This window comes from Herpailurus yagouaroundi, unplaced genomic scaffold, assembly GCF_014898765.1.
Source record: "Herpailurus yagouaroundi ecotype Mexico unplaced genomic scaffold, PumYag 28, whole genome shotgun sequence".
Classification (NCBI taxonomy): domain Eukaryota; kingdom Metazoa; phylum Chordata; class Mammalia; order Carnivora; family Felidae; genus Herpailurus; species Herpailurus yagouaroundi.
The window spans coordinates 46,734,472-46,760,426 of NW_024412376.1; the positions used below are offsets into that span (position 1 = coordinate 46,734,472).

General features: G+C 36.7%; 1 protein-coding gene across 7 annotated transcripts in view; it reads left to right on the forward strand.

Annotated features, from left to right (window-relative positions):
- INPP4B (inositol polyphosphate-4-phosphatase type II B) overlaps positions 1–7,883 on the forward strand; it is a 789,997-nt gene extending 782,114 nt beyond the window's left edge. For 3 of the 7 annotated variants that reach the window (XM_040473128.1, XM_040473190.1, XM_040473182.1), the window contains one exon: positions 4,400–4,574. In XM_040473128.1, the coding sequence (XP_040329062.1) occupies positions 4,400–4,574 (175 nt within the window). Of the gene's footprint in view, positions 1–4,399; positions 5,769–5,808 lie in introns of those variants that run through there. The other 4 variants (XM_040473155.1, XM_040473200.1, XM_040473146.1 and 1 more) reach the window with 4 other exon arrangements.
- Positions 7,884–25,955: the final 18,072 nt, after the last annotated feature.

Sequence of the window (25,955 nt, forward strand, 5' to 3'; positions counted from 1 at the left end):
ATGATATATGGGAGATCTTTTCCTTTTCCTTAAACACTCCCTGTGGTCTCCAAGGTGGCCCTGACTTTAACCTGGAGAAATCTTGACTCTGAAACCAACCACTTAACCATACATTTCCCTCTTCTCTAAGTTAGTGGGGCTTTACTCATTCTCTCAATCTCTGTCTTCTGTGATATGCAGGTTCCCAAGCTCACTGTCACTTCCTGGTTTTTGGGCTCTGATGTTCTCTAGTTCATAGCACGCCACCCTGCCCTACCCCCCCCAACACTGCCGCCCCCCGCCCCTGCCCCAGCAAAAATATCTTGTCTGGATATGCATGCAGGGTCCTATGGGGAGGAACCACACTCCTCTGAGTGCATGTTTTGCTTACTACTTCTCTTTCTTTTATACCACCTTGTCCATGATAGTTAGAAACTCCATGACCCAGACATTCAAAGCTATAACATAGTCTTATGTCGTCTGAGTAATTTCTGCATTAGGGGCTTTTCCTATAGTCTACATAATATATTTTGAATTAGATTCTGAAATCCAGTTAGAATGAAGAAACCATTTAAAGAAAAAATTTGTTTAATGTTATTATTTATTTTTGAGAGACAGAGAGAGAGAGGGATAGACCATGAGTGGGGGAGGGACAGAAAAGGAGACACAGAATCCGGAGCAGGCTCCAGGCTCCAAGCCGTCAGCACAGAGCCGGATGTGGGGCTGGGATTCGTGAACCATGAGATCATGACCTGAGCCAAATTCAGACGCTTAACTGAATGAGCCACCCAGGTACCCCAGAAGAAACCATTTTAAATGTGGTTGGTGTTCCAGGGGCCACAAAAGCTAATCTTGCTTCTAGGCCAATGGAAATTATCTCACCTTTGATATCCTTTTATTAAAATTTTCCCTACATGTAAATAATTGCACAGTTTGTTTGTTTTTTAAGTCCTGGAAATATACTTTTAATATTTTAATTATAAATTAAATTTTTGGAAAGCTTTGGTAGATAATTTGACATTTAAGTGTATTTTAGAATTTAAATTTCATGGCCTGGATCTAAACTGAAAACAAGAAGTCCTTTCCCCTTATTTTATCAGACTGTCATATAAGCAAACTGGAAAGCAGGGAAAGTACATTCTCAACATCCTTTCCTTGCAATTGCTGTTGTAAAGCATGGAAAAGGCCTTCAAATTTAGCTTCTTATCTATAAAATGTGCACTTCAACTTGAAGATTTTTTAAAGTCACTTTTACATATGAGAATCTATGATTCTATGATTTCTGTTCCACTTTCAAAGTTCTTATTGATGCCAGACCTACATTACATTCAGTTTTACACAGATCTGCCAGCTTAAAATCTGACACAATCCAGCAATCTAGGGCCTGAAACAAGGTGCTTTATTAAGATCAATGTATTACATGAATGTAGATGCAAATAGAGCTCTATAAACTATTGGCTCTAAAATCTTGGCTCATAATTTCACGATGGTGTACCCATAGCTCCAAACTTGGATACAATTAGATGTGAAATGGTCTCATTTTAGCATGGAAGAAATCAGCTTCCTGGTCAGAAGGAAGTATTTTTCAATTCAGTTTTGACTGGGAATTTTCCTTTGAGGGAGCTTGAAGGGCTATAGTGGTAAAAGAATAAAATACCAAATAGCAAAACTCTTCGTGACTAATTACCCAGCAGGAGAAGATAAGAAGACTATAAATTTTGTTTTTAGAGCTTTGCATGGTTTAAGAGTATACCTGCAGTGGGCGCCCCCCGGGCTCGTGATCTATGATACAGCAGTAGTCACTGACAGAAAAGAGGGGGGAAATCTGCAAATATCATCAAGCTATGCACATTGGGTTTCATTTAAGGAAATGTCTCCTCATGTAGGCAGTGGTGTATTTAAAAGTAAGACATTTCCTTTTACTTGTTTTTGAGTGATTGCTCTGCGACAGGTCTTTAAAGAAAAAAAAAAATCATTTTCTATCCTGCAGATTCAGTAACTGCCCTTAAATGACTGATCATGTCGCATTTTCAGTGGAGACAACATTGTGATTTGCTTCCATGGTGATCTACCAACGATGGCTAAAACTAATGACTCTGGATTGTCAGGGTACCTTGTAAGGTGGCCACTAATTTGTTATTTTTCATAATCTGCTGGTGAGGAAATTACTAATATTATTCAACACATCCTTTGCAGTTTACACTTGCAGAGTGCTTAAAAATTCATTTGTGGTTATGAAGAAATGACCATTTGAGCTATTCTTAGCAGAAAGCAAGGAAACAGTGCCAAGAGTACCCTTCTCCACATTATGACATAATCGGGGGCCTTGGGCTTTAACTTGTATGACAGCCGATAGGCCATGTTACTTTCAATTCTAGCTGAATAATAGAATTATTGTGTGTGAGGCATTTTTAATGTATTAATCTAATCTCCAGAGATTGAAGTTAGTAAACAGCAAAGTAATTCAATTATAAAATTGTCCTTCCAGAAACAAAACCAAAAAGTAACATGCAACCTTTTAATTTAGTAATTTTCACTTTGAAGGCATATTTGGCAGACAGACTGGAAAGTATTAAATGGGCTCTGGCAGTTGTTTAAAAAAAAAAAGCCACCTAGTATAAATTAGTCCACTGTATTTGGATTAAGGACTGTTATAAGATCCTTTCAACTTACTTTTCGGCCAATAGTGTACTCCTCAGCCAGAGCCCATGTACAGGTGGCCCCACTGGGAAAGAGAGAGTATGTCTATACTATTATAGTATTATGTTGATAGATTGTGGTTAATATTTAACCTAAATTTCTAATCAGAATGTAATATTTGTAATATGATTGATAGATGAGAGAGAGAAAGAGATTGATTGATTTAGGAGACTATATTTCTTTGACGGGGAACACTGGAGAGGAACCAAGGTTACAACAAAATTAAGATTTGCTACAGATAACTTTCATCTTAAAACTGCACAGGAGGGAATGTTAGTGATACTAGAGAAATAATTTTGGGCAAAGAAGCTTTTCTGAATCACAAGGATATCAATTCTTTAAAACCCACAGCGTATTTCCTACCTAACGTGCCGTAGAATGTTGAACAAGTAACTGGGTTACTCATACAATTGATGATAGGAAATATGCAGGTCCAGAATAACTCTTCTTTAGCTCAACAAGCCATTTGTTTTTCAGATAAGCCTCTATTTCACTTTGTCACTGGCTCCATAGGCCTTAGGTTTTACCAAAGAACAAGTATAACATGGGCACAGCATAACATGATTGATTTGATGCTTTAAACTAAGTCAGATAAATGTTCAAAGTAATTATGATTGCTACTGGGCCAAATGTGGCCAGAAATGTGGTCAAATGCCTCGTCAAGAATGTCTGTGCAGCAAGTTTTCAGGGGCTGCAAGTGGTTGAAAGGGGGCTATGGAAGCTAAGGGGCTTGCTTGCAGGGCACTCTTCATGAGACTGAGTAACAACCAGTTTTCTGCCTCAAAACCTGGAGAGCTGATAAAGATCAAACCACTCCTTAACAACTGACTGTGATTGAAATTCTGAATACTCTGAATACTGATGAAATACAACATAGGAAAGAATTTTTATTTTCAGCATATATCAGTATGGCGTATTTCAGACTTGCCATAATTGGAGCTGCCTTTAAGCCCAATTACAAATGCCCATTTTTTACTCACACAGAAAATCTTTTCTTTCCCGGAGAATCACTCTGCAATATGGATCTCTTTTAAGACCAGGAGTCCCTTGGAGATAGATTTGGCCTCATCTAAGTTAAGATGAGCAGCAGAAAACATAGTTTATGAGCTGAACTAACAGAAGGACGCTGAGTCGGGGTTTGTTAAACTAATCGTATGGCTGGCAAAGGATGACATATCAGATGTTTCATTCATTTTAAATACCAAACCATTTCCATAAATCACTTTTATAGCCTTAAATACATTAGGTAAGTATAGTAACATTAGATGGTGTGTTTAAATGTGCCAGGCATGTCCGTTTGCTTCTCTCCATACTGTGTTTCTCTTCTTATTTTCCAAAGATGTATTTATCAGATTATTTTTATGGGTCTATATTTTAGTTTTATTCATGTAGTCTTGTTGATTGGTGCTGTTATGTTTATTTGATTCTTCCTTGTACATACACATTCAACTCATGTGAGTATCACAGTGTCTCTCTCTTCTTGCACAAAAAAAAAAGAATCTTCTTTTTTAATACATTTGTCAATGTAGGACAGTAAGAAAATAATACACAGATGCATTTGGGGCTATTTAGCATAAAAACTCCATCTGAAACAGTTGTATTCTATAAAATAATGTGTTGAATTTCAGGATATTTAAGGTTGAGTTTCTTTACTGTGTGAATGCTATACTATTTTCTTTTCTCCCCTGACGGGGGGGGGGGGGGGGGGCGTGGTTAACAGCAGACAAACCCAGGGAGCATTGAGTGAATCCGATGATCCTGAAACAGGCTGTCTAACTGATAACAAGCCAACTTCTCGACACTTCTATCCTGTCGCCTTGCTGCTTGTCAGCTCACACCTGTTAGTTGTGTGGCTTATTTTAAGTCTTGCGTTACTATTAGCCAAATACCAATAAGTTTTATGTTGTATTCCTTTCTTTTCTACAAATGACAATGGACTTTAAATTATGGGGACAATGCTGTAATATTTCTACATTTTCAGATTCACAGAATTTAAAAAAAATGTTTGAAATGTGTTTTGTTTGTTTTTCCTAAAATCTAAAAAAGAAGTACTATGCATTAAGTGAATTATTTTGCTCTTTTGTTCATGGAAAAGTGTTTCCCACTGTTAACCAACTCAAAAGAATTTTTAAATTTCTGTCTTTGGAGTAAGACAAAGAACAGAATCCTGAAAGCTTGAAGTTCTGCACCTCCTGTTTCTCTTCCCATTCAATTTATTCAAGACAATTAAGAATGAATTTGCACAATGCACTGAAACCCTGAGTCAAGTCTTAGAGATGTGGGAGGTTCGAGACTTTATTTCCACTGTGCTAACATCCTTGTTGCCATCAGCTGACAGAACCTTCTGTTTGATTTCTTAATCTGTTAGTTATGTTGGTTCTTTGCTTCAATTTACCCTTTTCTGTCCAGTAATTTGATGGAGAGAATGGCTATTTATGTTTTGTAATTAAATTAACCTGTTTGTAACTCTTGTTTGGGTTGATTTGGCTCTCGGAGTACTTTTCTATTCTTTTTAACAAGGTCTTGTTTGTGTCTTACACACCATTTTCAGCCCCTGTGACTTTTGTACTGTCTGTGCACAAGCACCCTTCCTTTATAAAGCAGAGACTTGGACCAGGCTGTTCAGAAAGCCATTTTTCTCTTCGTTGCACAGCTAAAATAATGAAGTAAAATAGAGATGAAATTTTCCTTTGAAATCTATAGGGCCAGACTTAATAAATTAAATGCCTTATTCCTAGAACCTGCATCCTTAGGGCTACATGTAGATCTTAATGTGTTTTAAAGAGACTGACATTAATTTATGGAAAAGTTATAAAAAGGCAGATATATTTATGAAACTAAAGTGAAGCTGTATTGTGGAGCAAATTATATTTAAAGCGTTTATTAAACCTTAAATATCTGTTAAGAGCAAAGAGACTTTAATCATCTCCTTCTGAGGGCAATAATGGTATTGGGCCTGGCCTAGGATTTAATTTTGTAAGATGTATCATCATTTGTGAAAAAAAAAAAATGTAGAGTTGAATCTTTGTTATTTTTACTTGGACTGTTGCTGCAACTCTGCATTGAACAAATAAAGCATATTTATTTATTCCGTGTTTCATGAAGTTGTACTTTTTCCCCTTTCACCAGAGAAGGATGCCGCATAGAGAATGTTCTGAAGAATATCAAATGCAGAAAGTATGCTTTCAACATGCTACAGCTGCTGGCTTTCCCCAAGTACTACCGACCTCCAGAGGGGACTTATGGAAAAGCTGACACCTAACTTTACCAACATGTAAATAACCAGGAACACATTTACGCTTCAGTCGGATAATCTCCACCTTTCTAAACTGTTTTATTGTCACGAGTTTGTGGAGGGAGCTGATCAGGGATGTTTGCCCAAATCTAGGAATTACTCAAATTAGGTCTTAGCATATTAGTCTGAAAGAAATCCATTAAAAAATCTCCAGGAACATTGTGATTCTAGTTCTCGCTTCTACGCGGTGCCCCTCGCAGGCTGAGGTCAGCTCAGGATGTGTACATTTCATTCATGGTGTCCTTTAGTGGAAGGCACTGATTCTGAGGAAACGTAGGTTGCTGCAGGAGGAGTACAGGTGACTCATAGAGGGGCGCTTGACCTCCAGAATGAACACAGGAGAGTGTAAAGGAGAGAGGGACTCAGACATAGTATTTCACAGCCTTTCTCACGAGTAACCTTAGAGCCCATTTGTGGTATTTGGAAAATATCTTTCTAGGGAATTAAAATTCGGTAGCATCAACGCATGATGTTGACGGCAGAAGCAGGTTGCCGGTGTGCTTTTTAAAGACTGTGGTCCTCCAGGCGAGACATAACCAGTCCTCCGGAACAGGTAGATGACAGTGTTAGCAACTCAGTGGAGATACTTTTCAATAACATGGTATCTTTTCTAAACTCTGACACAGGTTGTATGGTGATAAAGTTGTATAGTAGAAAAATACCGTGAGGAACTAAAACTGCAAGAAAACGAAAGCTGATCACCCTGCTGATGTTAAACATGAAAATCCCCGTCAGCCTGAACTTTGCGTAGCCAAGTTCATAAAAGTCCAAAAAATATCTTCGTGATGTTTTCCAATAGTCATCTTGCTACAGAATATAGATGGTGGAATCTGCGTTGTCTGGCATAGATTACTACATGTGGATAAACATTTTAAGACATATGCAACCATAGCTAATGATAAACCAAAATAAGTATTTCTGTTGACTTCAATTTCCAAATCACACCAGCATAGGTTTTCCAATATTCCAAATTAGAAATTGCTGTAGAGATTATCTTGTATAATGTCATTATAAATGGGTAAATTAAAGCACGAGGAAGATATGCCCCCAATAATCCAGCTAGATAATTTTTGAACCATGATTATAATCTCTTCTTACCTTCCTAGCCTGTGCCATGCTAAAAATGCATGAAAATTATGGGAGAATGCTAGTTAGTTAAATAAAAATTGTCATTTATTGCTGGAATTAAACCTTAGAGTACAACAGTCTGAAAAAATGAAACCTATTTTCTCCAGATGTTGAGTTTATTCTTTCTCGTCACTTATTGGAAGAGTATGACATCCAGAGCATAAATCTACCCTTTAGATATGCCAGAGGCTCATTACATAGATGTCTCTTGGCTGTGACCACATTCAGTGGATAATATTATGGGGCTTTCCATAGCTAGTGTGACAGCTTCTTGGCTAAGGTATCTGTTGACTAAGGACTCCAAACAGATCTCTAGGCTCATGTAGGGTCTTCAGATTACTACAAATTTTAGATAACTGTTTTGGGCTTTGAATACTAGAATTATCAATCCATATTTTAGCTAATGATTTGCGGGCATTATATTTGAGACCATTGACAAACAATTCATAGCCTTCTTAATAAAAAGTGGCTGTATACTATAGATCTATTCACAAAGTTTTCGGTGTTCTGCCTTATATTTCATTCTCCCTTTCAATGATTAGATATAACTTTTGAATTGTTCAGTTTAATTTAAAAATGGTAGGATTTGGTGTTATTTTCATTATCTCATTGGATTTAGGTAAAGAGGTTGGGATGACAGAGGTTTCCTCGAATAACAATGAAGCCTCATTCAGTATGTCAGAGTGGTCTGGGTTCCAAAAGACCTTAAGTGAAAATGTATCATCTTATAAACAGTATAATTTTTGTCTGTATTTTTAAAAATGAAAACTCTTGACTCAAATCTGGAAAAAAAAAAACCTTATTAAATGGAAAGCCAACAGTAGGGTTTTCTATTTGGGGAAAAATATTTCAAAGATTTTTTTTTTCTTTTGAAAAGTACTAATATAGAAGTCTTAAAGGCTAGAGTTTACTGTAATACAAATGCATAGAAGTTTTCATTTATTATTAGCATAGTCATCTGCATTTCCCTATATGAAGCCTGTATTTGTACATACTTTTAAAAGTGGATTTCATCAAGAAAATTCATGTTTTGTATCAACAACAATATTGCTCCTTTCCTGAGAGATATTCTAACTATTCTTAGAAATCCACTTCACTATTTCTTTTTTCTTAATTTTTTTTAATGTTTATTTATTTTTGAAGGAGAGAGAGACAGAGCGTGAGCGGGGAAGGGGTAGAAAGGGAGGGAGACGTAGAATCTGAAGCAGGCTCCAGGCTCTGAGCTATCAGTGCAGAGCTGGATGTGGGGCTCGAACTTATGAGCTGCGAGATCATGACCTGAGCCGAGGTTGGGCATTCAACCAAACTGAGCCATCCAGGTGCCCCCCACTTCACTATGTCTTAAGTTATTATGGTTTTCTAAATCAAAGAGCAAATGTTAAAAAGTTTTAAAATCTCCTTTGTACAAACACAGCCTAATCATCCTTTTCTCTATTTTTATTTAAAAGATAACACCAGCAGGCCTATTTCAAGAGATCAGATTGACTCAGAAACTGAACCAAGAAAATGACATTTCCAAACAAGATAATTTATTTTTGCTAAAAATATGTTTCCCCTCTAATGATATCAAATGTACATATCAATTCCGTATTAGCTCTTCTGCAGGGTTCTGCAGAAAACATGTTTAAAAACAAGGGAAGGTAAAATCTTGATTATGTTTGACCCGGCTACAAAAAACCCAGAGACTGAAAATGTTCCACAAGACAGCTAAACATAAAAGTTTCAGATATTTGATTGAAGCCAAGCCACACTTGGATGCATTCATTCATTTATTTCTTGTGTGGTTTTTTTGTTTTTGTTTTTGTTTTTGTTTTTCTTGTTAATATTGTCTCTGACTTTGTCTACACCCTGCCAAAACAATCTTTTGATGTTTGGCGAGTCCAGCCATCCAGCGTCAGAGCAACCATTTGATCCTGCTGACAAATTGTGCTAAAATGCCCATCACCTAATTAGAGCAGTATGCCATGTGACTAACCTCCAGCTCTTACTTTATCAGACTAACTCCTGTTTTTCTGAAAAACTGTGAAGTCTTAAAAACTAGTAAATGGAGGAAGGATACTTTCCTTTTTTTCCTCCCCCCTCAACTAAATATAGTATTTTGCATAAAATTCCACAATGGAAAAGAAAAAGATTTATATGGAGTACTACCTTTCCTCTCAACAAATCAAGCCCCTCATGTCAACAAGTATGGTACATGCCAAGGAGAAAGCATACCAGTGATGTGCTAGAACTGGCTTCAGCAGACTCATGAGAGTTGATCATTGAATTTTCAAGAATTTTGTAAGCCAGTTGTTAAACACACCGTCATTAAATATTAAATTATCAAAAGCAATTGAATAAATCTTATTAAAAACAAAGATAATAATGAAAACTACCACTGCATAATTATTTCCCTTCATATTACTCTTTATCTGTGCTTTTGAGGTTATTTATGTCAATTGTACGTACGCAGTGGAAACACTATTATCATGTTCTGTGCATCTCTTCTTGACTCCACACCCAGTAGCATCATGTGGGTAGCTTGAAATTGACCACAGTGGGAGTATGTACACCAAAGAAATTACCAAATGCTACAAACTGGGACCTTTAATTTCTGAAAAGCCAGGTGTTAAACATTTACCAGCACACAACTGAAAGTCACCATCACTTTTTCTCCGGCAAATAACAAATAATTGGAAGCAGTATAAAGTTATTCATATGGTATTAAATTCAACCAGTCACCTTCAGATGGCTACAACTTTGTTTTGGTTTTTACCCTTTTTGAAAGATACCTATTAGACTATAAGTAATATTTGACATTTATATTTTATTTGTAATTAAATTATTTAATCATATAGACACATTCAAAAATGTATCTCTCTTGATGTTCTGCAAGGGAAATCTTAGCAATGCATCTTTAGTGTAAGCAATAACAGCGGCTGAATTCAGGGAAATGTTAGCCTAATTATAGCACCACTGAAAATGTGCTTCAGTACAAATTTTTAAGTTTATAATTTTAGCACTTCCTAAAAGCAGGAAAAACAGTAACATATTACTGTGTTCAGATTCTAATAAATGTAGTTTGGTTGAAACCCAAACTGTTAAGCAAATTGAACTGTGGCGGTATGCTAAAACACCGCAGATGTTTTAGATGTTTGCTTTCCAAATACGGTGGCGTATCAATTGTTTAATTCAATATCAAGGGCACCTTTTGTAACCCTTAGGAAATAAGTTAATGTTTATTACGGATTTAAGAAGCTGGCCTAAGAAAACCGGTGATCAGCAGTTACAAAAGCCCAGTGAGCATTTTGAACAAAAAGGATCCCTGATAGCTTAAGGCCTTACAAATTATGCACCAAAGAGAATGATCTGTGTAGTTGATTGACAACTTTAGTGTGAATTGACATTCATTTAGCCAGCTGCAATCTGCAAAAGCTGTGCTTTTTTTCCCCCATATTTATATTTTATTGCTTTAAACAGAAAGTCCCAATATATTATATCCTTTGTTTCTTTGGCAGTTTTAAGTTAGAACTTTCTATCCAAACAGATGCTACCTATAGCAAAACTGTCTTTAAGAACAGGAAAATAAAATAAATGTTTAGACAAAACATCATGGGCCAATTAGGTATAAAGTTAAGGTATGGAAATTTGGATTTTTACTTTCTGAGACACATGCACATTAATCAGTTTTTCAACTTTATTTCTAAGCAAGTAAAAGAGTCTAAGACATTTCTGATGTCAAAGAAACAAAGCATATCTGGCTAATAAGGAGGTAGGGAAAAAATTGTAAGGTAATATCAGCCAAAAACAATTGTACATGCAATCAGCTGTCCTCGGCTTGAATTCTCATAGATGAATATTGAGAATTATAAACTTAAAAGAGAAAACAAGGCTCATGATAAAGTATATAGTACCCAGAGAGAGTGACTGTCAAGAGAGAGACCTAACACAAGTGATGTTGCCTGATAAACCTTCTCTTGTTTATGTTTTAGTGAATAGAATTCTTTAAGATAATGTTGCACTTGCCTACTCATAGTGTAAATATATTCACAGTCTTCCTAAAATCATGGAAATTCTTCTAAGGGCACAATCCAACAGTCCATCTTTAATGATCACGCGGTATGATTTCATTGTCAAGCAGGCTTTATTGACTCACGTATTGATGACATTACCTTATCATCTATAAGGGTCTTGTGATACTTTCATATCACTATCAATATTAAAACATATTTCACGTCAAAAGACTGTCAAACTTTTCAAAGGCAGGTTCCATTTTACTGTAAGTAGATGGACATCCCCATTTCCCTGCACAAGTGCTGTCCTTTATACACATATACTTCTCATGTGAATATTTTATTATTTTGTTTAGCCTAACATCTAATTTTCAGATCCTTGTGGTACTTATATGAAATGTTAGCATTTGTTTTCCTTTTATGTTAAATATGTATTCTAGATGAGCCAATAATGTGTGTTCCTAGGAAATGGGGCACAGATAGGTTAGATCGTGTTATATTGGCCTTAGAAGAAATATCATTTTATTTTGTTGTTCTGTGAAAACCATATTCATTGTACACTGTGTGTATATTTTTGTTTAAATAAATGTGATTTTTATTTTTTATGTTTCTGTCTTTTTCTCCCTATCACACATTTTTTTTTCATTTTCATCAGTGTAGCAATGTCTAAAAGTTAATTAAAATAGCAGAAGGGTAGCCTAAACAATATTTCAAAGAGAATAGACTAATTTTCTGCTAGACCACAATTACAGCACTAATTTTACATCAATACTCAGTTAGTCTCATAATCACTAGCAGCATGCATGTTTTATGGTTGCCATTCTGTAGGAGCAAGATCAACCATAATTTAGAAAAGAGTTCAAGAACCAGATGTCAATGCTTCAACACTGGGCAAATCAGTGATCTTTGTAGCCCAGATGATGTTATAGTCACTTGAGTACATGAGATAACTTCTCCTTATAGGCTATTTGGATATGATCATTTTTAATTCATTATAGTAGCTGATACTAGAAGGCAAATTCCAAAGTTTTAATTATATCTTGTTGCCAAAAAATTAACCAAATGAGGCCCCTGCTTGCATGTGAAGAAAGACTGAAGTTTTGCCATCTGGAGAATTTCAAGAACATTGCTGATCCTGCAGGAATAAACATTCCTCTTCTGTAATGTCATCATCATTAATATATGTTTGTACTAACATGTGGTTCTACCTCTGAGCAGGAACAATCTGTAGGTAGCCCCATGGTGAAACAATGCGTAATGAATTATAACAAAATGCCACCTGCTGTAAAACCAGAAGACTAGCCTGAATGAAGGAGTAGTGCTCTGCTGTCTTAAACATCCATGCAAAGGTATCTTGGGTGTTGTAAGTGACATTCCCACTCAAAGTCACAATTCGACAAGGGGCTCAGAACATCTCTTCCTGTATTTTGGTATCTCCGAAGAGCAGAATCAGGAGAATGGGTAGATGTACTTGGAGAATGTAAAGTCAGCACCCATTCTAAGTGAAAGTAGCCACATGTCATGATTCTGTGGGTCCATATGGCAAAAAATAGTGAGTTCTGTGTTCTCTGAATGGTCCTGATAAATAAACTTGACTCAGAACAAGCTTTTAAATAAATATTAAGTGAAAAGGGAGAGGATCTTGAAAACATATTTGGGTAGAATACCAAGGATGTGGTGCTCAAATGTTAAGAGCTACCTTCCATTTCCTAATCCGTATGAATTTGTCTGTCACTAGAGCCTTTACTTTCAGAATGTAGTAACAGCAACCATGATAATGATCTTGTTGCCTAGTATGATGATCTCTCAGTTTTTAAACCAATTGCCCATAAACCACCACCTCCTTCGTGCTTCGGCCTTGAGTGTGTCATGCTAACACTGTGATTCCATCCTAAATGCTCTTTAGTCTCAATTACTGCTTCTGCATCTCCTGCCTATTTCTTCCATTTAGGAGTTGCCCAAAATTCTAGACTTGGTATTCTTCTCTGCTCATTTGATATGCTCTCCTTTGAGGTCTTTATAACTGTTATTCATTTCTAAGGAGAAAACTCCAGCACAGGCTAAAGAATGTGGGCTTTTGAGTCACAGTGTCTGGATGCAAATCTGGCTCCCCCAATTAGATGCAGACATATGTCAAGCTCCTAAGTGCTTCTGTGTCTTCACATTCTGATCTGTAGTATGACTGAGTTAGTGCTCCTCAATGAGAAGTTAAGTGTGAAAGTCTACGCCTAGCCCTTTGCCCGCTGCCCAGCATGCCACATCTCTTCTGTCGCCAGCCGGCACCTCTACCCTCCATAGTTTAGCCCCATCATCTGCAACCACGTGGCCGGCAGACTAAAAACTACATTTTCTCAGCACACTTACAATGGCAATTCAGTATATCACATAGATTCTGCCAGTGAGACCCACCTGCACCATATTTGGAAGGTGGAAGGAAGACAACAAGGAACGGGAGCTGATTTACCCTTTCTGCACCACTGTGGGCAGGCAGACATATTGCAGTAGCAGCAGTTGGGCTCCCATTTCTAATGCCAGTTCCCCAGCTTGCAAGTAGGGGTGGCTGGGACTTCAGCAGTGCTGACAGCAGCAGCATTTTCCAGACCTGTAGGTGGCAATGCTAATGCCTGATCACTGGATCAGAGGTGCCTGAAGCGAGAAGCCTGACAAGAGTCTACTTCTGACATGAATTTCCTCCAGTCATTCCAATGATCATCTAAACACCGAATTCCCCATATTGCATGTATTAGTTATTCTCTGCTAGACATAACTGGACTGGATTCTACTCCCACACTAAACCCTGACTGATTATGCCCTCAGTCCTATAGGACATATTCAAAATTTCTTTTTAGTAGTTGTTGCTGATTAACTTATGTATCTTTGATTTTTCAACTGAGCTCCAGTGCCACCATTTCAAGTATCGTCTGGCCATTTTTAATGTGTCTGTTTTAGGACATTCACACTTTCATTGGCCTCCTCCCAAGTCACACACAGCCCTCTAAGTTTCCTGTCTTTCAATGGGGTCTATATTCTAGTCACACAAGTTTACAAGCTCAAATCGGCTTTGACTCTTCCATCTCTGTCAACATATAAAACCTTCCATTTGTCACTAGGTCTATAAATTTTACCATTGCATCACCTCATATGTGTTACTTCTCTTTTTTACAAACAAAGCTATTTCTTTCATATGCGTCTTTTGTCATCCCCATAACTAGATATCTGTCCAAAGTAAATGAATTTCAGTATTCAATGAAATCCACAATTTCTTCTTCTTTGTCAAGGCTTGTTTTCATTCTCTGGCTGTTATGTCCTTCATACATACCCACACTTGGAATCTGCATACACAGTGCACGTCCCTTACACACACATATACACATGCTCACACACACACACACACACATAAACTCTCTTCCAGTTTTTATCTGAGCTTTTTTCTTTCTTCCCAAAACTATTCCCAAACTATTCCTTTCCCAAAACTATTGCACCAACTTTAACTCATCTGCTTCTTATTCCAAAGCAATCTTCAAACATCATTCTAAATGGAAGTTGTCTCCACTATTCTAATTTCTCTGTATTATACCTTGTATAATTTATTCATTTGTACATTTATTCTTTTATCCATTTAGCAGATACTTTTGAGTGTCTGTGTTGCTGTTAAAGAAGGGTGTTTGGCAGCAGACGAGAAGCATGGTTTTTCCATTCACAGACCTCATGGTCCAGTCTAGTGATGGAAGCAGACAAAAGGGAAACCAACTAAAAAACAAGTGATTATTCATTATCACGTTTGATATGAAGTAAATAATGTAAGAGTTTTGCCAGAGAATCATGGTGTAGGTCAGAGTGTTTATCTTGCTTTAGATAGAGTGATAAGGGATAATCCCTGAGAAGACATCACATAGATTAAGCCATAAAGGAAGAGCATCATCCAGGAAAGCAAGGTACAAGCAGAGACAGTGGGGGGGGGGGGAGAAGTAGGGGGCAGTGTTGGGGCCACAGAGTGTAGGGCTGGGGGAGAAATGAGATTAGACTTAGCAAAGGCCTTTTAGACCAGGAAAAGGAATTCAAGCTTTATTTTATGTGCAATTAAAAGCAACTGAAGAAGAAGATAGAAGAAGAAGAAGAGAGGGAGGAGGAGGAGAAGGAAGTGGAGGAAGTGGAGGAGTAGGGGAAAGAGAAAAAGGAGAAGAAGGAGAAAAAGGAGAAGGAGGAGTAAGAGAAGAAGAAGAAAGAGGCGGGGCGGGGAGGGGAGAAGAAGAAGAGGAGGAAGAAAAAGAAGGAGGAGGAGGAAGAGAGGAGCAGCAGCAGCGGCAGCAATGACAAGGTTCCAAGCAGAGGAACTAAAGGGACCTAGTTTATATTTTAAAGGATCACTCGAGGTACCATGCAGAGGTTGGATTAAGAAGAATCAAAACTGGAAGCAGTGAGGCAGCTAGAAGGAAATTAATTGCAGGCAGTGAGACGTGGTGTCAGACTGGAGCTGAAATGGTAAAAATGAAGAGAGGCAGAGAGATCCATGTAACATTTGGGAGCTGAGAATGGCAGGACTTGCTGGAGGGTTGGCAGTGGGGGGTGGGGTGAAGAGACCTGAGCGGAAAGCAAGTCTTAGGCTTTGAACACGGTAGGTTCTGCTGCGTAAGTCATCCAATCCTAGCAGAAATTCAGGTATAGCCATGGAGATGAACATAGGGTTCAGAGAAGAGTCTGAAGTAGTGGACGCTGTCTACTAGACTCTACTAGTCTAGAGTAGTGGAAGCTGTCACTCATGTAAATGAACGCAAGCGCTTAGAAGGGTAATCAGCACTTGACTGAAAGTGGCAAAAAACTAAGTGAAACAAAAGACAATTTCTTGACTCATAAACTGAAAAAGAGCAGGGGTGGGGCTTTAGGTACATCTGCTGCCTGATGTTTAAATGATAATTTCGATTCTCTGTTTCATTCCCTTTTTCTCTCTGTCTCTGTCTGTCTCTCTTTTTCTCTCTCTCATTTCTCTCTCTTTCTCTAGTCTCACCCCCATGGACTTTTTCAGAGGAGGAGGCTGTTCTCTCCTCTGTCTTAGCATAATTTTCCAGAAATGCTCTGCCAGTACCAGGCTTACATGATGTTTTAACATGTCTCATGAAGAAAAAAGAGATGCTTTCTCTCCCTGCAATCCTATTGATCCCTATCGATCTCTCCAGTCATTGTGTCCTGGGAAGAGACTCTGAGGGGCCAGTATGGGCCACTCTTCCACTTCCATGGCCGATGAAGTGTGGCACTTTGAATGACAACTCACCACATTAAGTGGCATTGGCAAAGAGCAATGCCCAAAAGGAAGAGACATGGGAAGAGAGGACACCCACCTCATCTGGGGAGTCAGAGGGTCGAGGACGAAGCCCGCAACCAGAGCTCTCAGGGCTTGAACATTAAGAGGCTGGGTTATAGGAGAAGCAGCTTGCTTTTGATAAGAATTGCTTTACTGTAAAACTGCATTTTATTTGGAGTTAAACTCTAAAGTCACTAGTAAGATAAAAATGAAAAGTAATTTCACTGAAATAAATGTAACTAAGGAAACAACTATAATACTACAGTGAAAGGCAAGACGCTTAATAGTTTCTGGATTTGCCAGTAACCCGGAGTGAATCAGTTCATTGTTATTTTCCATTTTGCCATATGTAAACTGAAGATAGCACAACTCTATGTCTGTCCCTTGTCTGCTTCATGAACAAAGGGTGAATTCACCTGACTGCAAGGATTTCCTGAAACACATATTGCTTCTAGAATATGGTTTTATTTCAGAAGCCCCTGACTTACTCCCAAAGAAAATTATGAATTTGAACTGATTTTCTTTTTTTTTCATTAATGTTTATTTATTTTGAGAGAGAAAGAGAGAGTGGGGAAGGGACAGAAAGAGAGGGAGAGAGAGGGGGGAAGGAGCAGAGAGGGAGAGAACCCCAAACAGGCTCCAAGTTGTCAGCATAAAGACCAACATAGGGCTTGATGTCACGAACTGACATCATGACCTGATGAGATCATGACCTGAGCCAAAATCAAGGGTCAGAGGCTTAACTGGCTGAACCACTCAGGTGCCCCTGAGCTGATTTTCTTTTTTTGAGAGGAATAAAATAGAGGGCTAAACATTCTCATCATGTACATGGCATTTTGGAAAACAAAACCTACAGGAAGAGGAAAAAGGTCAGTGGTGGCAAATAATTGTATGTGAGAAAAGAGTTTGACTCCAAAGGTATAGCACAACAAAATTTTTGGAGGTGATGAACTACACTATATCTTGATTTGGGTAGTATATAAAATACTCCATGTATTTGTCAAAATCCATAATCGGAATGAAATGAGTGAATTTCACCATGTGTCAGGTTTTTTTAGATTATATGCCAATTTTTTAATTAAAAATTTAAAATACAAAATGATAACATGCAAAGTAAAACCACAAAGAGATACCACCACATACCCACTGGAATGGTCAAAGTTGAAACGACTTACTATATCAAGTGTTGACAAGGATGTAGATAAATCCCAAAGTAATTATGTTGAGTGAAAAAAGTCAAACAAAATAAGACCATGTACTGTATGATTATATTTATATAAATTCTAGAAAATACAATCTAACCTATAGTGATATAAATAAATCAGTGTTTGCCTGAAGATGAAGCTTGGCTGGAGAAATGAATTATAAAAGGGCACCGAAGGGGGACCTGAGTAGCTCAGTGGGTTAAGCATCCGACTTTGGCTCAAGTCATGATCTCGCGGTTTGTGAGTTTGAGCCCTGTGTTGGGCTCTGTGCTGACAGCTCAGAGCCTGGCTCCTGCTTCAGATTCTGTGTCTCCCTCTCTCTCTCTGCCCCTCCCCCCACACTCTGGACTCTGTCTCTCTTTCAAAAATACTCAGACTCGCACTCTGTCTCTGTCTCTCTTTCAAAAATAAATAAACATTAAAAAAAATTTTTTTAAATAAAAGGGCCCTGAAAACCTTTTGGAGGTGATAAATTACTTTAATTGTGCTCATGGATTCATGATATAGATCAGTAAGTAGAGGTCAGGATACTTGACCAAAATATCACAAGAAAAGACAATCCCTGGCCAATGATCATTATCAACATAAATATAAATATCTGCAGAGAATTTCAGCAGCTGAATCAATTAGGCTATTTGAAAAAAAAAATGTACCACAAACAAGCTGAGTTTATTCCAGGAATGCAAGAAACCTAATATTTAGGTCTCAATCAATATAATTAACTACACTTAAAGAATAAAAGAGTAAAATCATATGGTTTCTCAACGGATGCCAAAAAGGTTTAGAGCAAAACTCAAACAAAAGTGGAAAGGAACTTCTTTCAGCTGATAAAGAGATAACTTGAAAACTTAGAGCATATTGAATGGTGAAATATTCCCATTAGGCATCTGGAAAAGATGTTCTCTCTCTCCATTTTGGAATCATATTGGAGGTCCTAACCATATGAATACTAAGAAATGAAGCATTATACAATTATATGATTTGAATGTGGAATTTTCTTGATTAGAAATGAAATATTAGAATTAAGAAATGAATTTAACTAGTCATTGAACATAAGCGAAACATAAAGAAATCAATTAGATTTCCATATATTAGTAGATGAAAAATTATAAAATGTAATTTTTTAAAATACAAAATTTTCAGTTGCATAAAAACATCAAACGCGATAGAATCAGTTTAACAAAAGATGCACAAGACTTCAATGCTATAGATTCAAAGCAATACCAAGCAGGTATTTTGGTGAAAATTGGCAAGTTGATTCTAAACTTTACATGGAAATGCAAAGAGTACTAAGAAACCAGGGCAAATTTTAATAAATTGAACAAATCTGTTGCACACACACAATGAAATGCAAAGATTTAATATCTTAAGGTAATTCAGTATTAATGCAAATTTAGATGAACAGAACAATGGTATGGAGTTGAAAATCCAAAAACTATGCTACATCTATTTAGTTACCTGACTTTCAGCAAATGTGGCAGGTATAGAGCAGTAGGGGAAAGATGGTATATTTATTCAATGGCACTAGGGAATTGGATATCCATCAATGGATCCCTGCCTTACCCCACTTAAAAAAAAAAATCAATTCCAGGAAGATTTTTTAAACCTCAATGTGATATACAAGGAATTAACCCATCTATATAATCATAAAGACCATCTTTATACCAGTAGTAACTAAAGATTTCTCAAACAGGACACAATAGGTCTAATCATCGAAGAAAACATTGATGGATTTGTCTGCATCAAAATGAAGAACTTCTGTCGTAAAGAGAACATAAAAGCATTGATCATAGAACAAAATGTTAATAAATGGCAATTATTTCAAAAGGAACTTCTATTCAACAAACGACATCATTAAAAGAATTTAAAAAAAAGAAGAATAATTAAAAAATGGGAATAGGTATTTACAATATTTATAACCAGAAAAGTACGTGTGCCCAGAATATATAAATAACTCTTACAAATCATTAAAAGAAAATATATCAGGTAATCCAATTAGGGCTCAAAAGACTTGAAACAGGCACTTTTCAAAAGAAGATATCCAAAAGTATGTACAATACCTATCCTCCTTAGTCACTTGGCAAATGCAAATTAAAACCGCATTGGGAAACCATATACACTTAGAACAGTTAACATTGAAAAACTTGACAAGTCAAATATTGGTAATGAAAAAGAAATAGCTGGAAATCTCACACACTAGTAGTAGAAAATATAAATGACTATACTGCCAGATATGGGCAGTATCTACTAAGCTGAACACACACATACCCCATAACCAGGCATTCTACTTTTAGGCAGTGACATATCAAGGATAGGAAGGTGGGAACATTCTTCCTTGGCCGAAGAAAATTAGTGTGTCTTATCTGCAAAGAATTTCACAACAAAAACAACTAAAAAAGAAATGAAAAGATGGTCTGATTTTTGTTATAACTCTGCCTCAGAAGTTCTCAACAATGTCAATGGGCAAATACTCTTCCCTAAAATGACTTGTCTGGATTTACGTTCTAAACAATTGACACAGGTAATATTGATAATTTAAATATTGTTAGTTTTTGTAATATTGTCAGCATCAAATTAGCTGTTCTATTACATATCCTTTAATAAACTTGGTGTGTTATATAAAAGTTAATTCAGAGAACTCCCAGTTATATAATTGGTCTCTGACAAATTTGGATTCAGTTACATGTGTTCATCTTATAAGTTCCTTTCAGTTCAGAATTGTTAACATTCATGACTCCAACTCTTGTTATACTACATGTTCCTGCACAAAAGTATTAGGTCAAAACAAGCAACAATCATGTAGTGATTGTAAAGACAAAATCAAAACTTGAGTCATCTCAATTGTCACTCTACAGAACCACCTAATGTTCTTGTCTTTAAAATTCAAAACATTAAAGTAATGCAAACTGAGAGGTATACTATTTATTTTTTGAAAATGTAAATTTTTGTTCATATATGTAATATTTTTCTGAATTTAAGAATTATCTTTAAAACTGAAATTTATTGTTTCTTTAAATTATTAATACTAGTTTTAAAGCTAAAGAGCAAATTAAGACAATGATTTTTATTGATTTTTACTTGATTATTACTAAAACTTATTTTGTTGTATAGGTGAAGGTGTATTAAAAACTGATCTGCCCTGGTGTCGAATACACTATGCATGCCACTGATCCCGGGTACATATCCAATAAAAATGCATAATACATACGTACCTTAGGACACATCTTGCCAACAGACACACAAAATAAATTGAGCTAAAACTCAAATGTTCACACACACAGTTCAAAGCTACGGCAGATGGATGCTGAGATACTACTGAGCGCAATTCCCAGGCAAGGAGCTTGGCTGGGTCCCCCTCATAGCTTAGGATGTGTGTTGCCTTTACAAGAGCTCACTGCAAAACAAACACTGAAAGCTATTTCAGCTTTCTCCTTTTTTTTTTTTTTTTTTTTTTTTTTTTTTTTGTAAAAGCAAAAATCCTCTTCTTTTGGCTAAGGAAAACAGTACTAATTTAAAAGCAAAGTGGCATTAGGGGAACTCTCTGAAAGCAAGGGATACCTGTACTCTAGTTCATAAACTGTTTCTCATATAAGTACAAATTAGTAATTTTGAAACTACAGCTATACTATGAACAAATAAAAAGCTCTTTTGTAGATGGTGAGAGCCAAGTTCCTCCCTGAGAAAGAAGTCACAGTAAAGAAAGAGGACAGATAGAATGAATACTGTGGTAGATTTGAATCGGGTATCAGTATAAACTTATGTTTATAGTACATACATTTGTGTATGTGTGACATACACACACAGCTAGGTATATTACACGGAAAGGTATGCTTACATATACTCCCCTCGCTGTGTGCATTGAGTGCCAAAAAGCAGTCACCCACCAGGAGGAATGAGCACACGTAGTACTTGCATATTGATTTCTAGATTCTATTTTCCAACGTAAAGAAACAAGATTACTTGGATAAATGGTTTATTCTAGGGTGGGGGTGGAGAAAATACAAGATGAATCTGAATCACCTTGAGGTGGCAGAAGGTAGAGATAGAATAAAGGAACAAAAGAACAAAATCAAAACAACACACAAAGGGAACATTTCAAAAGGGCACAAGAGCCAACCTGAAAGAGCCCCCAGGGGCCATAGTTGGAACAATCAGAACCACACAATAAATGATGATAGTGTTGGACTATTAACCAAAGAATAAAATAAGAATTTGTGATAAAAATAAATGATTACATGAACAAATAAATGAAAGAGACAACTTACCCTTACAGAAAATTTCAATTAATGAATATAGAAAGAATGAGAGTAGGAAGTCAGCATTGTTAATGACTCCAATGACCATTAGTAGTAAAATGGGTTGATATCATGTGTTCTCTGTTATATCGCAATATGATGAGCGCATGACCTCTCTGGTATTCCCCAAATCTATAAACTCCGTCTAATGCTTGAAAATCATAAGGCAGATCCAAATTGGGGGACAATCACAATATACCTGACTAGTACTTTCCAAAATTGTCAAGGTCATGTGTTACAAGAAATCCTGACAAACTATGACAGATTGGAGAGACAAAGGAGACATGACAGCTGACTGCAACTTGGATCCTGGAACAGGAAAACAATAGTAGTGAAGAATCTGGGAGGTCTGAATAAAGTCTGTGGTTTAGTTTACAGTACTGAACCAATGTCTACGTGTTTTGTTGATGTTAGAATGGACCAGAAGAAAGTCACACAGGAACTCTCCATATTCTTTTCACGGGTCTTCTGAGTCTAAGTGTATCCAAAAATTAAAAAAAAAAAAAAAAAAAAAAAAAAGAAGAAGAAGAACTGCTTATATCTTCATCTCTGACAGCCTTGCTCCTTGTCTACCTCTAATTTGCTCGGAACAGGAACAGAAAAAGGAGATACTATAGATTAATTCCCTAAACTATCCCTTAAAAATAACTTTTATAGGATTTATTAGTTTGAAGCTGTGTGATGTGATGAAAAATGATACATTAAGTGATTTTGCCAGCACAACCTTTCTCACTCATTTTTTTAAAACATTGTCTGAACACCTAAGAAGATTCTGTGCGAGAATTTTATTTGAATTATTTCTCTGTTTAGTATATGTTTTTAGCAAATATGGTTTCTAAATTTACTGCTTTAGGGAGTGGCTTGAGGAAGAGACAAGATATAAATACCTGAGAGAAAACTAATAGTTTCAATATGATTTAAAAATGCTTCATGTAGAAATAAACTTAGGAGAAAAATTTATATTTTTAAGGCATTTCTTCAAATTATTAGTTCTTAGAATACTAGTCTGAGGAAGAAAACTACAAGGATATTAAATGATTTTGTTTTATATCTGAGGGATGATAGTAAAAATTACTTTTTAACTCTATGTGTTTAAGATGAACAAACACATACTTGTTTTTTCCACTTTGCATTGTTTCTACACTAATACCTTTTCTGGAATAGATTTTTCTCCACTTGAAGAATGTAAGCATTCACCTTTTCCAACTAGAGGATGGTAAAAAGCTTTTCCGTATAAATTAATTCAGATTTCACAGATGCTGCATATACAATAGTTTAAAATCTTTAGATCAGCTTAGACCAAATGCTAAAAATGTTCTGGACAAGGGGGAGGGGGGAGGCACTTAGACAAATGTAAGCGAGTGAACACATTATCTGACTTTTAATACCTTGGAACCAGAAACCAATAAAAGACTAGAGAGAGAAAAAAAAAAAAAAACCTTTTTAATACATTAAGATGCATAATGAATTTTCAAGAAGGGAAAAAAAGAAACCTGCCTGGAATGCGTAATTGATTTGGCTCACAGATGCTGCACAGGAAAACATTTCAAGGCGATAGAGTAAATCATCAAGGAAGCTAAAAGGCACCTGCTGCTGCTCCATGGTGATTCCACCTTCATTAAGTCCAGAGGCAGGGATATGAGCAAAGAGGAATTACTTTCTTACACAATACAATTTTAGCTACTTGGAAGGTTCAAGTTTGAGGTGGACTTTGATGTAAATTTCAATACATTATAGTCATTGAATAACTGAGTTTAATGAGTTAGGAATGAACTTTTGATCAGAGAAGGCTGTGTTAGTGTTAAGGTGTGAGATAAAATATATTTCTTCTTTAGAGGGGTAAAGACAATAAGACAATAAATAAACAACTGTTAAAAAACAAAATCAATTGAGTACATTTTGAGGATCATACTGGCTTTCTTCGATTACTCATGCATCAGGCAGCATCCAAACCAGCAGACAGAAACGAGCTCCAAGTGATTACACAAAATGAAAGACTTTTATAGGCAGAAGGGCCTGGAACAAGAAAGTTACACTAGCCCAAAACATGGGTTGGTTATTGCAAGGTTACTTCCTTTAGGACATGGCAGGGGTCAGGCAGATTACCTAAGTAATGCTTATTGCACGATTCCTGATTAACTGCCTTATAATTCCATTTCTGGAAGAGCTGAAACTGTAAGTCTTGATTTGGCGACATGGGGCTTAACATAATTGACTCCAATTTGGGCCTGTTTTTAGCATTACTTCTGAGTACTGCTTACTTTTCTACAACTCTCTGTAAAGCTATTTTCAATAGGGGGTTTTTAGAATATTTTTCCTAGGCTTTAGGGCTTTTTTGTTTGTTTTTTGTTGGATAGCCACCCACCTAAAATGCTGCAAAAGGCGATGATGGTCCATCAAAAATGGAATACAGGGGCGCCTGGGTGGCTCAGTCGGTTAAGCGTCCGACTTCAGCTCAGGTCACGATCTCACGGTCCATGAGTTTGAGCCCCGCGTCGGGCTCTGGGCTGATGGCCCAGAGCCTGGAGCCTGGTTCCCATTCTGTGTCTCCCTCTCTCTCTGCTCCTCCCCCGTTCATGCTCTGTCTCTCTCTGTCTCAAAAATAAATAAACGTTAAAAAAAAAATTAAAAAAAAAAATGGAATACACTTTTGCTCTGTTCTTTGTTCTGTCATTCAAAAACAAACATATAGGAGAAATAAATTCCAGACAGGAAAGTAGTAAAAGTGGAATATATGTTAATTCCCCTATTGGCTTACTAGTGTTCCTATGTTAGAAAGTTACTATTTCCTGTGCTTAGTTTTCTCTATTTTTAAGTGAAGTCAATGTTGCCTACCCAAAACACACAGAAAGGAATGATTTGTTTTCTCAAAACAATATCATATTTTTTAAATGTTTAATTATTTTGAGACAGAGAGAGAGAGAGAGCACATGTGCATGTGAGTGGAGGAAGGGCAGAGAGAGAGGGAGAGAGAAAAAAAGCAGGCTCCACACCCAGCTCGGAGCCCAGTGCAGGATCAATCCCACAACCACGAGATCGTGACCAGAGCTGACATTAAGAGTTGGATGCCCAACTGACTGAGCCACCCAGGAGCCCCAAAACAATATATTTTAAAAGACCTGGAGCCCTTGGATCTTGGGTATCATTTATGGGTAAGATATTATTAGTTGTGTCATGAGTTATTTTTTGCATGCTCTTTTTGATGGATGAGATCTATATTAATTTAAGGAAGTAAAATTGTTTTCTGATTTTTCAGTTTCCTAATAAAAGAATAAAAATATACGAATTTATTCTAGCTGTAAAAGATAACCAGGAATGTCCCTCAGATGTCTGCTATCCTAAATGAACAAAATCCTATTATATATTTGACTTCTATTAACTAGTTGTATTTTCACCTTGCTAGTTATGATTGTTCTCTTTCCTCTCAACTGCCCTTTCATATTGTTTTGAAATCACCATTCTTAAAATCATCTGTTGTTTCTACTTTTATTTTATAGATTTACTATATTGATAATTGGGACTCTCAGGTAAGTAAAAGAACCCTTTCAGAGGTAATGAACTGTAATCAATTTAAAAATCATTTTATTTTCTGATTGGGCAGGGCAAGCATCCCAGTGCCTTCTGCAAGGTAAGAGTGATCATTATTTTTACTTTGCAAAGCAGAAAACCAAAAACACAGAATGGAACTGGTCACATGCATAAAGAAGTTGCATCCTTGAACTCAGCCCAATGCCAGTTGAATGTTACAACTTCCATGAACTGAATGGAGTCTCTCCCCCTTGCCCCCTGAGATCAGAGTGAGAAGCTAGAAACCCACCACTTCAACACCAATCAGAATTTGCTTTTGTAACAGTAGATATCAATGCTTCTTTCAATAAGTTGTACATGAAGAAGCATTCTTCTTGGATGGGTGGAAACTTGGGGATCACTTTGGAATTAACTTAGATAAACAGGTCCATGAATAGATTCAGTTCAGTTGAACAAATACCTATGGAGCATGTCCTATGTGCTGAGTAAGCACTGTAGTAGGGGATTGGATTCAAGAGTAAACAGGATTTTCAC